Here is a 16,524-nt window from a genome sequence, read left to right as displayed (position 1 = left end):
AATACATTGTAGGACATCACTGCTTCAGTGGTTTAGTCATTTGTCTGCTATATCTTCATTTTAAAATAACTTTGGAGCAGAGATTGACTGTCAGGGTCGCTGTTGGCTATGGGGCCAAAAAGGACCAAAGCCACGGGAGCCGTCAGCAGCTGGTGCAGCCAGAAAGGTTTCTGGTGTCATTCTTTCTCGTCCAGCGATAAGCCTGTTATCTGTGCTACTCTCATTTCTGACCAATCAGATTTTAAGTCACTGGAGTGTTGGAACGTTATTTGTAGCAGACAGTGTGGCAGCCATTTACAGTGATAAGGACAGATAAAGGTGTTGCATTTTCTTTCTTAACAAATTTATAATTGATTTTAGATTGAAGTGGAAGGAGAGCGCTCACTTTACAGGGAATGGCAATTACAGAACACTCATTGCTCACAACAACACTATTGACAACTCTCAGTAGGGTGTAAAAATATCAATACAGTTGATTTTAAAAATGAGGACAGTTTGCTAACTCTCCTATCTATAATCAGTACGGTGGAAACATTTTGCTTCTTCTATCTCATCCTACGGTCGTCGTCAGCTGTGCTGCCTGTACCCTACGCATTTCTCCAAACAGTAGCAACGGAGGCAGTAACATCAACAAAGATTAATCTGCTGCCGAAAAGCTTTTACCTTGTTTATGTATTACACAGTAAACTTGCTAATGCACATGTGTTGCCATGATTAGGTCTACTTCATTGATAAAATGATGCCAGACAGTGACCTCGCTGAATAGAGCGACAAATCCTACTATCTTATACTTTCCTTCTTTCAGGTCTTTCCAGTGAGTAGGATGTCTATGCAGCCAAGTAAAAAAAAAAAAAAAAAAGCACCTCCATCAGCTCCGCCTTCTTTGTGCAACCACTACAAGCATTTTAAGTTGAAAATCTCTGAACATTTCAGAATGCCGCTGATGTTTTCACGGTAGTTCCTTTTAAGGCAACCAATCAGAAAAAGCTCTTGGCAGAAGCAATGATTTTTTCACACCCTCCTTGCTCTTCTGCTGTCAGACTGAATAGCAACAAGCGCATCCATACAAAGTAAGGCTGTCTGTCTTGTCTCTGCTTTGTGTCTCAGAGCTTTGTCTAAAAAATATTTCATACAGGTTTTGTTTCTATGCCAACAATTTCTTAATGACATATGGACACCTTTATTCAGCGTCTGGCTGATCAGCTCCCATTATTGGGCTTTTCTGTTATTGTTGCTTTCCATTTGACCAACCATTAAGCTCTGCGCACACAGTAAAGCCCAAAACAAGCTTCTCCAGTTACCACAGAAATGAATATCGCTGCCGTTGTATACGAACTGCAATCTGATTAGTTGTCTGCACAGGCACTGTGTCGACAACACTAGCTGGTTTCAGAAAAGTTCACAGATTTTTAGCCGGACTCACTCGGTCCAGACACAAAAAAAAAAGACAGAGCGGTCTGAAAAGATATTGTTTTGAGCGACACAAAACTCACATGCAATGCTTTTCTGCTCATACAAGAACTTTGACAAATGCCATCCCCCTCCATTTTCATTAAAAATGACCGGCACATTGTTGATTTCACTTTACTATGTTTCAATAATCGAGCTTTAAGTACAGTGAAGATTATTCTCACTTTGGAATATACCTTTTTACAGCCACACCAGATCAAACAGGGTCATGATACAGATGAAGAAATAGTGCAGCAACCATTAGATCTTGCATTTCCTCTCAATCATTTATAGTCCTAGAGTATGCAGTTGCTCGGTGTGTGTGGGCGCACACATGATCCCTTGTTCATGTGTGTGGAATCTTAGAGGAACAAAACAAATACGGAACTAAAAGGATAGATGAGTGGGTGTTTGAAATTTAGTCCAAGCAAGCGTTGTTTCTTTTACCAGAGTATTTCACTTTGCTCACTGACTGGAACGAAACACTCACTGATGTATCACTGATAGCTATGAAGATAAACATGAGCAAAGCAATAACAAACAATAAACACAGCGGCTGGTGGGATTACAAGAGTGAATAAATTAACTGTGTTTTCAATTGATGCAACTTTATGTACTTAACTCTTCAGAAAGAAATCTTGGAGTTAAAATCCCGGAGAGAGAAGAGAATGTTGACTCTGATCTCTCCTGACAGTTTCCTGTCCTGCTTGCCCTCAGGGCGGGAGTGTGTGGTGGTGTGTGTCTGCGTGCACAAATGTTTGTGTGAGCGCACTTGTCGGCATCACTAGTTCCCCTGGTCGATGTTGAAACATATGTCTCCTGTCTCCATGGTAACATGATAGTCGCACAAGTCCACCTGAGGTCATGAATATTCCTGAGCAGGACGACACTCGAGCTCTGTCACCGGCTCACAGCAGTTCGCACTTTAATGCCGTTCCCATAACTTCACGTGCCGCTCCGTTTAGTCCGGAGTTTTATTTTGTTTGCATAATAAGGGGGGAAAAGTAATTTGATTTGTTTAGTGATGTACATGATTACATGGCTTTGGTTAGTTTAATTCTATATGATTTAATTCATGCTTGTTGGGGCAGTTATATTAGATAAATGCCAATTTTACACGAAGTTACTGTCAGAATTTGTCCTGCGTTGTAGCCAGTGATAGCCATGGCATCATTATGTTGAGTTTTCTGTACATCTGTCCATTGTTGTAAACATAATACTTCAGTAAGGCCTTTCTGGAACTTCTCAAATTTGCCACATTTACTTTACGTAAAAATAGTTTTTTGCATTTTGAGCACACCACATCAGCAGGATCCCAAGGGAATGCTGATTACACTTTATCAAACAAAAGTCAAAGTTCAAGGTGACTGAGACTTTGTGTTTTAGTTGCACTGTATCAGGAATTCCCAGAGGAAATTTCACTATACAAATATTGGCTTGGACTCAAGTATATACTGATCAGAATTTGGTCATTAAAGGTCACCATCAACTCATAAATCATGTTTTTGGCCATAACTCACAAATTTATGCACACGTTTTGACATATTTTTACGACAAATATGATAACATTTTGTTTTATTAACTTCACAAAGTCACCTTTAGCCATTATTCAACTCTGTAACTCAGGAGGGAGACACTGATCGTACTTCAGGGCTGATTCTAGATCACTTGAATATAAAACTCTGTGAATGGACACTGTCCTCTTAATTCTAGACACATTTCAGAGTTGCAAAACTCTGGAACAGGGCTTTATTTCTCCTGTCTGATGTAAAACAACTGAGAGAGGATCCATTTATTTTAATGCCTGGAGTGAATTACCAGTGGAATGAACTGAAACTTCAGAATATGTGTGCAATTAAATGAGATTTTCATAATTGATATTGGATCATTTAAATAAAAATCATGATTATCCTGTAAATTAATACTTGTTCATTTATTTTTGTTATCGGCTGTATTTACTTTAAAGCCTTTAAAGGCCCAATAAGAGAAATGCTAAGAGAGCACTCAGGTATCACATTAGCTGAAGTGTTTCCTGCTCTTAATATTGTCTGAGCTGTTGCTCTCCACTGAAAGGTCATCTCATTCCTGACGCTCCCCTAAGTCTCTGTTTGACTTGTAAATAGCCACCTAATCTAATCAAAAACACCACATCATCAGGGTTTGTAGGAAAACATTAACATCTCAATTAATCTGGTAATTTGGTTTGTTTTTTTGTTTCTTCCACCTTTATACTGTACAGGTGTTGTTCTGTACAAAGCGTCTTTGGTCACACAAAAAAAGAAAATTAGGTCGGTAGGACAATTATTATTATTATTATTTTTTTTTTTTTTAAATATAATATGCAAATAATCCAAAGAACAAATCCATGTTGGTTAGGGACAGAATTTTCTAATTGCATTGTGTGACGGTAATGATTTACATTTTTAGTGTGATGCAGTTGCTTTTTATGGATTATTGAACTCCTTCCGGGATCTCCCCCTCCTCAAACCAGTCAATTGAAGAAATGTTTAATTGCAGATGAACTCGACCTGTATTCCATAGGAACATGTTTATCCCACATTTAATGAGCTGTTAACAAACATTTATTGCTGATCTTCAACTTAATCAACAATAATGAAATTTCTCCCCATAACAGCTGCTGCAAATTAAAATGCATTCTGTGGACTGACCGTGTTACAGATTTATACTATCGGCTGTTGTCTAATTAGTGTGATCCTACCAATCCAAGACATTATTAATAAGCAAAGATGTAATTAAAGTTATGGCTCTGGCTAACTGTACATTGTATGCTTTCATACTGTGTTTAGTATAAACATGATTAATTGTAGGTCTAACCTGTGTTATAGTTCATATAGTGATGTTAGCAGTTTATTCCCATTTTCCTAAACTGCATCAGTGACCACGAGGTGCTTTTAATAACCTGAACACAGAATACTTAAGCGGTCTCAACACAGTGAACCCAACAATGATTAGTTCCTTTGATACACCCAAGACTTAGTTTGTTGGAGTTCAGGCCTGTTTTGACTCTTTACTTTTGTCTATGTAGCACAAACAACTTCAGAATGAGGCAAAGAGAGACATTCCTGAGTTTGGTGATACCTGACACATCTTAAACAAAACTATATGTATGACAGTAAATCAATAAATGCTTCTTGGAGCTGCAAATTTCACACCTAAAGTAATTTGAAAAAAACTCACCTGTTGCACCACTTTCACAGATTCTATTAAATACATCTTGTTTACTGGTACTTGTTTGTTTTTGGTCCCATTTGAAACACACACTGCATATAAATACCCCAACTTTCCTCAATTGGCATAAACTGCTTGGAGTTTTAATGAAGAAAAATGGATGTGGTTCTTATGTAAAAGTACAGACTTTTGCACTACGCATTGGTCAGCACACAACTCTCACCTCTGTTTAATGTATTAACAGGTCACCCGTGGGCAGATTGCCTGTTAGGAGCGTACCCTTTGTGCAACAAAATGATTTGCAACAGTAATTAATAAATAAAAGTAAATGTGATTGAAATGGCTGGTAAAAGCCAACAGGAAAGCTGCTGCTGCTGCTGCTGTTGTTGTTGTTGTTGTTTATGACATGTCTGGCAGCAAAGGCCAGCACCACAGTTCACACCTATTTGATTACAAATTCACACATGTTGACTTTCCTCAAGCTATATGGAAATTAGACACGTGAACATCACTTCCACCTAAGTTTTTTTTTTTTTAAGTGCCTTATCCTGACGACTGTAACTACCTCAATGTTTTATGTATTTATGCCACTGAGAATCAAGCTGATCACAGTTGTTCAAAGTATTTATTAACACGGCTCACAAAATACTTCTATTAGATGTACATAGTCATCAGGTGTTCATGATTTAGAGACATGAACAACACTTTAAAAACAGTAAACAAAAAGTTGATTAGAACATAAATATGAATAGAATAGCAGCTGATTTAATTATTATTTTTGCAGAAGCTCCATACCGTCCCACCCCTCTCTCTTTCTCTTTCTCTCTCTCTCTCTCTCTGTCTCTTTGACAGCCTCCTCCCAACTGCAGAAAAATGCCAAAATCTGCATTTAAATTGAAAGCTATTCATCTGCATATTTCAGATTATTCTATTAATTTGTCTCCTGGGTTTTTGCTTTTTTTTTTTTTTCTCACCCCCACCAATCAGCAGCTATGCCATCCACTGGAATTGTTTATTGTTTATTTTTTATGATGCTGCTCATGGTGTGTGTGTGTGTGTGTCAGTGTGTGTAAATAAGAATTTAATATCTTAATTTCACTGCATTACTGGGATGAATTGGACAGCTCTCTGCAGGAGAGGTAGGAGAGAACATGACAGAGAGGGTAAGATGGAGAAGAAATGGCTCCTCATTAGCTGTGGCGAGTGGAGACAGAGGTCAACTGATCTGTGAACTGCGTTTCCCCACCTCCGTATAGAGCCATCTGTCACATCCACACATGCACACACAATCCGAGGCGTCAGTTTGAGCCACAGTCCCAAAGAACTGTGCAAAACCGCATGTCATGTCCACGAGGACGGTGAAGCCGTCTCTAAGCATTTCACTTTGAGTCTGGAAACTGTGACTGACTGAAGAGTATGTTATCATCTGAGTCATAACCAGCCTGCCTGATGTGCGTGTTTGTGTGTGTGTATGTGCGTGTGCATATTTGTGAGATTATTTTGCATCTATCTGGCTTATTTAGCATAATTGCAGTGTGGCACTAAAGATGCACCCCTGACCTGCTCTCTCTGTAAAAACAGCTGACAGCTCTGCAGCGTAGTACAGGCCCATAAATAAAGTTTGGATTTTCTTTTTTGGTGCTGTTGTGGGATTTACTCAGAATAAAGTACAGTGCCCATGTTTATCGTAATGGTGGGAGCATGTTACCCAGAGCAACAGTGTGGCTCAATCATGCATTGGTAATAGCTTGCAGTGGATCTCTACAGCACTGAGAAATAAGCTACAGTTGTCATCATCAGATCATCGTTGGTTTTGGCCTTTCCGTGGAACTAATTGAATCAATCATCACGCTTTCTCTTAAAATTATAGGAGTAGAAAAAAAAAAATTTAAGGCCAAAGTTATTTGCCTGAGCCGTGTCATACAGATGTAGGCTGACTCCAGCTTTTGTGTCATGCTGAGCCAATGCACAACAAATGTTTGCTATTGCAAATTACAAAGTTTCTTTCAAGGTCAAGGAGAAAGAAACACTTTGAAGTGTCGCCTGTTATTTTTTGTCGGTGGTAAAATGGGCACCAGTTGTTTCAGTCTTTCATGTGTTTTTGTCTTAACTGTATGAGGATGTGGGTGTGAACCTTCACTGACTCCTGTCTGCTTTACGAGAGGAGCATGATTGCCATTCAGGGAGCATGCAGCCCCTTGGCTCGATGGGGTCACCATAAAGCCCCACCCTGCATCTCAAGTCGAGAAGTATTGATTTCCTTTAATTGGATATCAAATGGAAAGCAGGGATGAATGGGATCGCACTTCTCTCCATTGTTGAGCTCTGTTCCTCTAACATTTTGCTCGCAAGTAAGTTTGATTGCATTCTTAGCTCTGATTTTGAAACAGAGGTTTTCTTCCATCTGTCCATGTTGGTGTCAGCCTGTAGGACGATTTAAGGAATTCACATTTTCCTTAATGTCAACCTGCACTTTTTTTTTTTTTTTTTTTTTAAATGAAGCTGCAGTCCACCTGCTGAATGAGGGCGATCCACATGCTTTCCAATGTAAACACAACCTTGTTTTGATAAAGGTCAGATATTGTTTAAAAGAATGTTTAGGGAAGAGTGCATATGCAAATACCCATTGATAAGGTCAGTATTTGAATAAAGCTGATTAAAAAAAAAAAAACTCCCTTGACCTTTTATTAACGTTGTTTGGATTTTTCCCTCCACAAAACGTGAGCCTAAATTTAACGAGCGTTGCAACATGTGGCTCTTTGGCTCTCTTTGTTTTGAATATGCTTCAATTTTAAGTGAACAAATAAACAAAGTTCACTCACTGTCTGTACAGCCGTGCGTGATGTTTTTACCAAACATGAATAGAATCACAAAAATATTGCTGCCAAGTACTTAATTATGTAAAGGAGTCGATATGAGTACAGCAACATTAACAAAAACGCCAACAGATCGAATGTGCTGATGTGATGCATTCTCTATCAGTCAGCTGGGGTAACTCAGGCTGCATTCAGCAAGGCTTCCCTTTCCTGTTTTTGGGACTTTCTGACAGTTTGTTTTGTTCAGTATTTTATCACTTTCTCACTGTAGAGTTTTGTTATACCTTTTTTTCTGCCTGGAGTGTGTTGGAGCAATCGATTTAGATATAAGAAGCATTATCCTTTAAAAAAAAAAAAAATCTAGTTAAAAGATCACATTCTTTATTCCTACACTGTTCAGACCCTGAAAGCACGCTAACCTGTACTACAATGGTTTAGAAAATGCAGGTACTGTGATTTCATTATCCGCTGGGTGGGACAAAAGTTGTCTTAATAATCTAAGACCTCCCCAACATGACGATTGCTGCAGTTTTAGAGAGGGAGAGAAGATTCTGTGAAAAGGTAAATAACATCAAAACATAGTTTATCACAAATAAAGGAAGGTAAAAGTTTCATTCAAAACAGTGTAAATATCACATCAAGCAATACAATAATCAGAGACCTCAGCATGAACAGAAGGAGAGTGAACACATTCGTACTTCTTCCAAAGACGTATGATTAAAAATTTGCAAATGGCCGTACCGCCACAATGAGGAAAGTTAAACATTTAAAATGAAATAAATAACTCAAGCTCAGTGTTGGATTTGGAATAAAGACTTGATGACAAGCTGAGTCAAAAAAAAAAAAAAAAAAAAATGGGTTGATTGCATGGAAGTGTCACCCGATGATTACGTTTTTTTTTTTTTTTTGGGCTGTCATCGGGTCACTCCAACGCTTTGTATGGCTCTCAGTTCCTTTTCGTGTTGGGAAGTCTGACCTTAGTGGGAATGCCCTTAAAGAAGCTCAGATTCTTGTGTGTGAGCATCTTCTCATTTCATGAAGTCAGTGACTGCATTTCAAATAGCGCTGCGTTTTCTCCTCTCACAGTCATTCCAATTAATCTAACGCTGACAGTTTTCCAGCACTTTCTAAGCGTCATGACGGTGATTCTGGCTGCATCCAGCACAATAAACATATAGTATTTAATTAAAGATGACAAGTGCATCTGATGCACGTCATCACCCACGCCCCTCATATGTGTGGCTTCAAGCTTTCCCGGGCTTTTTTTTTTGTCAGTTTTTGGGTTTAATGTGACTGACTTATATTCAGGATTTTCTTTTTATATTTCACTATTGAGGAATACTACTTAATCTATTAGTCGCCATCTCATGTAAGAATGCTCTTTTTTTTCTGACATTTAGGTTATTTTTGCATGATGCAGTTTAATGCAGAATTGACATTTGTATTCTACAAAGGTTTCTCTCTAAGGGCTCTCCAGAAATGTTGGCTGTCAGTCCCCCACTGTCACCCCGACTGAAACATCTGAGCAACCGTTGGACACATTTCCTTGTAACTTGGTGACAGGAATCCATAGTTCATAGGAGGGATCATCCAAATAACTTTGATCCCCTGACTTTTCCTGTGGTGACATCAGCAGCTCTGACTTTTAATTTGGCCATTTTTGGACCTCCTTTCTAGTGAAATAGTTGGCATTCCCGTCAGGCTCACTCGTATGTCTTCAATGCAAATTAGCAGATGTTAGTGTCTTGATTGCCATAAATGAGTCACAGCATTGCTAATCAGCGTTAGCCTGCATCTTAGCATTCGGCTCAAGCTACCACTGTTCCTCAGTGCGGCCTCACAGCTCACATAAGTCATATAGATTTGAATCTTAATCTGTTTAAAAAGCCCTCAGTGACTCTCAGTGTAAAGGTTTAATCTGGTGTGTATGGAAAGTATCACCAGTGAATTCTTCCTCGTCTGCCCATCTCCTTGTGATTCAGCTCATTCCTGTATTAATCTTTCATCAGGTCTTCCTCTGGGATTCCCACCCAGAGCATCAGTACTTCAGTTATATGTCCAAAACCTTCGGTAATCTGTGTAAATCTGACGATAACCTTTGCTCAGATGTGTGTGTGTGTGTATGTATGAACATGAAGAACATTTCTGTTCCTCCACAAAATGAGGCTGTTATCTTGGTTTTCCTCTCCTGACTGTGGGAGTCTTCCGTCCTCAGCTCCCATAGGCCTCCAGCAACTTGTCTCGCACACGCGCCCACTCTCTCTCTCGCACGCCGACTGTTCTAACGACAAACTTTGGCAGAAGGTGTTTCAGACGCTTCTATCACCATGGTAACCGGTCGCAGTTTTTCCCCTTGATGTATGCGTTCCATGTTCCCGGAGCACCAGCCGATTCTGAAGTCGTGTGTGCGCGCACGTGTTTTTGCGCCTGTGGAGAGAACAGCAGCCCGAGGATAAGGCATATCGCTCACACAGCCGCGCAGGGAAAGAAGGCGCCAGGGAGAGTTAGAGAAAAGTAAAGCCACGGCGTGAGGCAGTTAAATGGGAAGGCGTCACAGGAAAAGATGGTGTGATCAGAACCTGTCAGTGTCCAGGCCGGTGCGATAAAGATGAATTTAGAGATAAACAAAGATAAAGGAGGGCCGTGTTGCTGTGAGGTGTCCTGATATTAAATGTTTTCTCTCCTAATTACGCAACATGTTTTCGGAGTCCATGTCAGCTTACTGTGCCTGCATGAGATGGTTCTCAGTGCTGAATCTCAGCTGACTTCTACGGCTCCGAGTCGTGATGGTACAGATATTTATACTACCCAGAGAGTATCCAGAGTACCAGTCTGCGGCCAGTGTTGCATTCTCTGATGCGTTTGATATCATCAGCAGCGACCACACACACACACACACACACTTTGGTTGTTGCAAACACAAGAAGGAGCTCTACTTCCCACAACACCCAACAAAAACCACATCACAACAGATAATGGGCTCGTTCTTTTCACTGTTAACCTGACATGATGGATGCTGGACTGAAAAACTATAGATGCTGGTTAGAAATCTCATGCGGCGTTCTTCTTGTGCTGCAGACCGTCGTCATGTCACGTGAAAACCTTGGGCGGCTGCAGTTTTCTGAGTCAGCCTGCTGCAGTCACTCCCCTCAGCTGCGCTGAGCGGGAAATACCTCTGTGATGATATAACTTCGCCCTAATTGGCTGAAGGCTTCAGTGACACTCATGACATGTGGTGCATTTTTATTAAGAACTTCAGATCCGTCATCTGCTGTGGAGATCTCTCCCAGAGGGGATGCAATTTACTTGATCTTCTCCCTCTGGCAGCTCATTTTTTTGCATTCTACTACCAGCACAGTTCAGTTTCAGAGTCTGTGGTTGTAGAAGAAGTTGAAGTCGTATTTTCTTGTTTGAGGACTGTATGTTGAAATTTCTGTATGAATTCTGAGTGTTGGACGGCTCTTCTTTTATCTGATTGAAGTCGAGTAATGTCAACTCCTTACATGAAGATCTTTTCCACTATCTCGTAATGTATTCAAACATTCAAAACAGAATGAGCAACTCCTTTTTTTAATAACACTAAATTATGTTTGACAACTTTTCAATAATGACCCTATTAAAGACAGGTGTACACAGTTAATCTGAGGAAATACAGCTACAGTCGGGTGTCACGGTGGCCTAGTAGTGTAAGATGCTTAGCACATAACCGCGACAAATCCAGCTGGAGACCTCTGTTGCATGTCATCCTTTCCCCTCTCCCTAATTTCCCATCTCCAACTCTTGACTGTAAAACAGAAAAAAATAAAAAGTCTGAGAAATCAGTGTCACTTAGGTCACCCGACTTAAGTGAAGAAATGTGATGACATTAAATGTCAAGACTTTGGTTTCAACACACGCACTGAAGCCCGGCAGATGAACTCGTACAGCTCAGTTTTTATATCAGTGGTGGCTTTACCTACATCGCAGTGTCTTACACTCTTGGGCTGGAATAAAAGCCAGCCTCACAGATTTATGTTTTTGGTCTAAAGTGTAGAAAAAATCTCTCTGCACTTTTGCAACAACAACAACAACAACAAAAAACAAAGGATAAACAAATATCACCGCAATGAAGACAGCAGGCTGCTTGCAATCAGTGGATAATTTAACACTGATTTAGTAAGTGAGGCCCAGAAGTACAATAAATCAACTACTAGGAAGGCTCGGATGTAATGTATTTAATTGCAGATAAACACAGAAGTCCTTCAGCCCTGTAACAGTAAACGTGCCTTTGCAGATTACTAAAGAACATTGAAAGCCAGTCGCTTCGCGTCTCAAGCACTCTCCAAACTGCGTTTAGCCTCAGTTTAGCATTGTGCAGTCAGTTAGCAAATGTCATTAGTTTGGTTATCCTCTCCTCTCATCCATCAGGGATTTGTGGCGTTTCACACAGAAATGAACAGCTGAGTTCACCTCAGCCCGTTGTGTTTGAGGAAGCACACTAATTGGTTTCTCAAGTGCGATTTCCTGTTTTTGGTGTTTAATTACATAATCATTCACCAACAGCTGCACTTCTTCTCCGTTTCTCATAGCTTTAATTCTCTTTAATTCTGACAAAAAACACAGAGTTCAACCAGAATCAGCTTTTAAAATCACATTTTATCACATGAAATAAATAAACATTTAGCTCCTGCTCTATCTGGGTTAAAATTAATTGGCCCTCAGTGATAAAATGCTGCTCTTATAAATTATAAATAATTCTCTGTTCATCATCATTCATTCTTTTCATATTCTGCTCTTCTGATCATTCTGTTCATTTCATTTCTCAATATTGTCTTTACTTTTTTTTTTTTTTTGTTTTGTTTAGTTTCCCCCTCTCTCCAAACTTTCTCCTGATGCTTGTCAAATAATATGATCTGTGTTTCTTCCTCACATGGATGCAGGGCGTTTCTTAGACGTCTCAATATCTTCCCAGCATGCCGTGGGACTCTGCTCCTCGCTACCTTCCTCCCTCTCTGCAATGCTTTAATTACTTTATCCCTCGTTTCCCTCATCCCTTTCTCCTTCACTCCATCGCCCCAAGCTGCTCCTCATTCCTTTTAATTAATCCACACAGATTTAGACACCTTCACCCTGCTGTGAGTGCACACACATACACACACCACGTATACACACTTGACAATTCCCAGCAGACAATAACAACTTTATGTGATCTTGCCTCACTTTGAAAGTTTTTCTCTGGAGATAAATGTAGTGGAAAACCCTCATCCTGATGTTTGGTATTGTGTATTGTTTTTAATTTGTGTGCGTTTATGTTTGTGTGTCTGTGTGTAGGGCTCCAACGGAAGCATGCAGCTCATGGAGACAGAGTTCTCAAAGACTCTTGGAGAGATGGTGGCTCTTCATCTGCACCACCAGAAGAGCATCCCAGCGTTCCTCTCTGCAGTGACCCTCGACCTCTTCAGCAGGCAAACCACTATTTGAGAAAAACGCCAGACACGCAGCTGTAAAGTCTGAAACTGGGATTAGTTTGGATTTTAACTGTCTCAATATATTTTCTTCTCTTCCTTTTTTTACGGCCTCATAAGATATTCCCAAAGTGTTCCAAACAGCTTGGTTTTCTTCATCAGCCCTGACACACGAATTGTGTGCTCAGCGCTCCCCTATAGAGGAAAGACTCTTTGTTTGATGGAGTACTTCCATTTTGAGTTTCCAAAGGCTTAGAAAACCAATTTGTACACGAAATATTTCATCAATAAATCTTTTAGCCATTTTTCCCCACCTAAGAGGCACAGTTGTCATGAAAATGACACACAAAAGTCATTGATGTTTGGATGGGGAGGTCATTCCTACTGTGGGAGTTTGACGTAGACTTCACGTCAAGCTTAATACACACTGTAATGAGAAAAAAAAACATTTTTTTGGTTCTGAGTATCTGCAGTAGATATTTTTCTTTATTTTGAATTTTTTCAGTCTTTGCCAAGGCTGAGTCTTTGTTGACTCTTACTTTTGCCTTTTGCGTCCCCTCTCCGCGGGCCTCATATGAACGCTTGTTGCTGCAGCTTGTGTGATTCAATCTGAAATCTGTTTGAATACAAGATCACTGGGTTTTTTCTTTTTTCTTTTTTCCTCAGTTGTGTTCTCAGATATATCACATTCTGAAGCCAGTTTTCATCAGCATCTGGTTCAGTTACGCTGCTGATATTGTTTGTGACTTGTCTCCCTCTGGTTCCTCTTTTAGAGGAAACAGTGATGCACAAGGTCATTGGAGCAAAATACAGAGGCTTGACTTCCCCTGATCAGATTTAAAATTCATCATCGGGAAAAATGAATAATTAATGTGAAATAGCCAAAGTTAATCAAAGTTCACAGTAGGCCCATCGGCCTCTGCTGCATTACTGTTCCTTCATGCTCTTCCATAAAATCCATAAAATGAATAAAATCATGATGCAGAGCCGTTTAAAACGTAACAAGAAGCCTAATTTTTAAAAATCCCTGGCATAAATAATAGTTTCTAAGCGGATTGCTGCCTTTACGCTGAGGTCCATCCAACAACAAATTTCAGTCAGGTTTCACCTTGTCACTCGACGGAGGCAGTGAAGGCTGTATAAATAATGTTCATTTTGCGACACAATGTGAATTGAAGACAAGGCTGTTGTCTGAATGAATTCCAATAAATTGTGTATTTATTGAGCGAGACTGACAGGAAAACAGGAAAGAGAGGGAGTTGAGGTCCGAGTACAAAGGCCTCCTGGGTAAGAACTGAGCCATTAAGTGGTTTGTGTGTTTGCCTCATGTTTTTAAAATTAGATTTTTTTTTATTTTTATTTTTTTTTTCAAAGAAAAAGGTGCAGTCCCAATGACAGAATATTTTTTTTTTTAATTGGAGGAGTTTTATTCTGTAAACACTCTTCTGCTTCATAAACATGTTATTAGACATCAGAGTGTTATGAAGTACAAATGGGACAAATAAAGCCCACACACGGATCAGGGATGCTTTAATGATTTAAAAATTTAAATGTTTCTCTTTTAAATTTAGGTAAAATTGGGTTTTATCGCGAGTGGGTGCTGTATGGGTATGACTGTTATTTTGACAAACTATAGATTATTTTTGTTTTGAACGAAGTTAATAATCGTGGCTGTGAGTACAAAGCACGAGACAAGTGGAAGGAAATTTCTTGGCAGTAATAAAGAGAAATGGCAGAAATAAACATGGCGTGAAGAGGGAAGCAAGGGAGCACTCCAATAAAGCTGAAACGAAGTGAACTGAGAATAAAACCACTTATCACAGTAACGATATAAGGACTCCAGCTGGTGCAGCCATATGTCTCATGAGGAAACATATTCTCCTGTACGGTACACGCCATGTACCGTCTCTGGGGTTGCTGTAGTTTCTTTTTTTTTTTTTTTTTCCCCCACCAACAACATGGCTGCAACACAGCCTGCATTCACCTATAAGTCATATTGTAAATGGTTTCAATGAAGATGGCCAACACACACTCGTGTTGTGTGTAGTGTTTCTACCGTCAGCAGTGTGTGATGCTCTTTGGCTTTATCAAACCCCCATCCTGCAAAATAGTGACCTTTTCTGTTTGAAAACTGAAATGCAAATGATGATCAATAAAACAGATGACTGTGACTGTCCAAAGGCTGAGTCCACTTCAATGAGTATTTATTTTGCAGCAAAGTTTCGCTCGGGGGAAGCTCAAATCCTGACTGGTGAGAAACGGGTAGATTTAATTGAGCCAAATAAGTTGACAACTCGCACCACTTTGTTGTCGAACGCCTCTGTGAACCTGGATGCTGCGTTGTCAGGTGTAACGGCTCCGGTGAGCTCTCCAAAGGCTTTTAGTCGCAGCTCAGCAGCTGAGCTAAATGCTATTCAAAGAGCAGTGTCATCTGAGGAAGAGATATTGGGGGACGGGGGGGCAACTGAAAGGGAAGATTACAGGATTTGTGACTGGGTGTTTACCCAAGGGCAGGATTGACAGAGGTGCCCAATAGATGCGGGGGTGCAATGCAAAACTATTTTATCAAATCAAGGTTTATCTGGTGATCGTTGTTGGTGCTTTCATTATGATCCATTCTGGGGTGTCTGAAAAAGCCTGCATTTCTCCGACCTCAACACGAAGAGGCCAAAATATGCAAATCCAATGCATGGCCGTTTCAATGGCAGGGACCTTATAAAGAGCTCATCAGATGTGGAATATCACGTCTTTGTCAGCTCTGTGGAAGCTGAAACAACCAGATAAAGGCAGAGTGTTGCCAACTCAATATAGCTGCACTCACCCTATTTCTTTTTCCAAATGTTTTTTGTTTGGCCTCCTCTGTAGTTGCCAAGGGTGAAAAGAGGCTGGAAGATGCAGCCGTGGCCAGAAGATTGTTGTTGTCTGTACGAGTGACAACCCAATAAAGAAGCTGAAAGAGCCTGTCACGCTGGCAGAGGTGGTGTTTAGGTCTCGGTGTGCTCGTTAAGTCTGGAGGGGGGTGCGGGTGCTCCTGAGGGGGCGAGTATCACAGGGCTGCTGGGGTTTTTGGAAAAGAGTTCAAAGAGGTCGTGCAGAAACTGTCAGTCCACACAGGAACGAGGATTTGTCTTACCCAAGCGGTTCTTCACCTGGGGAGTGTGAGGAGGGTCCGGGGGTGGGGGAGGGTGAGCTCCTTGGTAGAGATTGTTGCCTGATGGAGGAGGCACTGTGAGACACTTCAGAACCTGACCGGCTCTCTCTTACACACACACACACACAAACACGGGAGGAAGTGAAGCTGGATTTTGCTTTGATTGTAATTCTTGTTTACCTCAGTGAGACCTTTAGGTCAGACTCAATGGGACAGATGCTGCAGGCAAAGAGAGACGCTGTATTTAAATTTTCATAAAAAAAGGTTGAGCCTGATGTTAGTTTAGCACAACTTTAGCTTTATTTCACCAGTTCCAATTATCTGAAGCATGAGAAAATAAAAGCATTTAGTGGGCGCGGTGAAGATTAAACATGAGTCAGCCACAGGTGCCGATTTAAGTTTCAGCTGTTGGACTAAATCTGCATCCCTCCTGACATTTCAGAGGGCCTGGCTGCTTTATGATTAACAGATTGCA

General features: G+C 40.4%; 1 protein-coding gene across 4 annotated transcripts in view; it reads left to right on the top strand.

Moving 5' to 3' along the window:
- The window catches only part of mad1l1 (mitotic arrest deficient 1 like 1), a 51,177-nt gene extending 36,111 nt beyond the window's left edge, over positions 1-15,066 (top strand). For 3 of the 4 annotated variants that reach the window (XM_029504306.1, XM_029504316.1, XM_029504325.1), the window contains exon 18: positions 12,765-12,914. In XM_029504306.1, the coding sequence (XP_029360166.1) occupies positions 12,765-12,914 (150 nt within the window). Of the gene's footprint in view, positions 1-12,764 lie in introns of all 4 variants that reach the window. The other variant, XM_029504333.1, reaches the window with a different exon arrangement.
- Positions 15,067-16,524: the final 1,458 nt, after the last annotated feature.

This window comes from Echeneis naucrates, chromosome 1 (assembly GCF_900963305.1).
Source record: "Echeneis naucrates chromosome 1, fEcheNa1.1, whole genome shotgun sequence".
NCBI classification, from domain to species: domain Eukaryota; kingdom Metazoa; phylum Chordata; class Actinopteri; order Carangiformes; family Echeneidae; genus Echeneis; species Echeneis naucrates.
The sequence above is the reverse complement of the archived record's forward strand: the minus strand, read 5'-3'. Positions and strand labels throughout refer to the sequence as shown.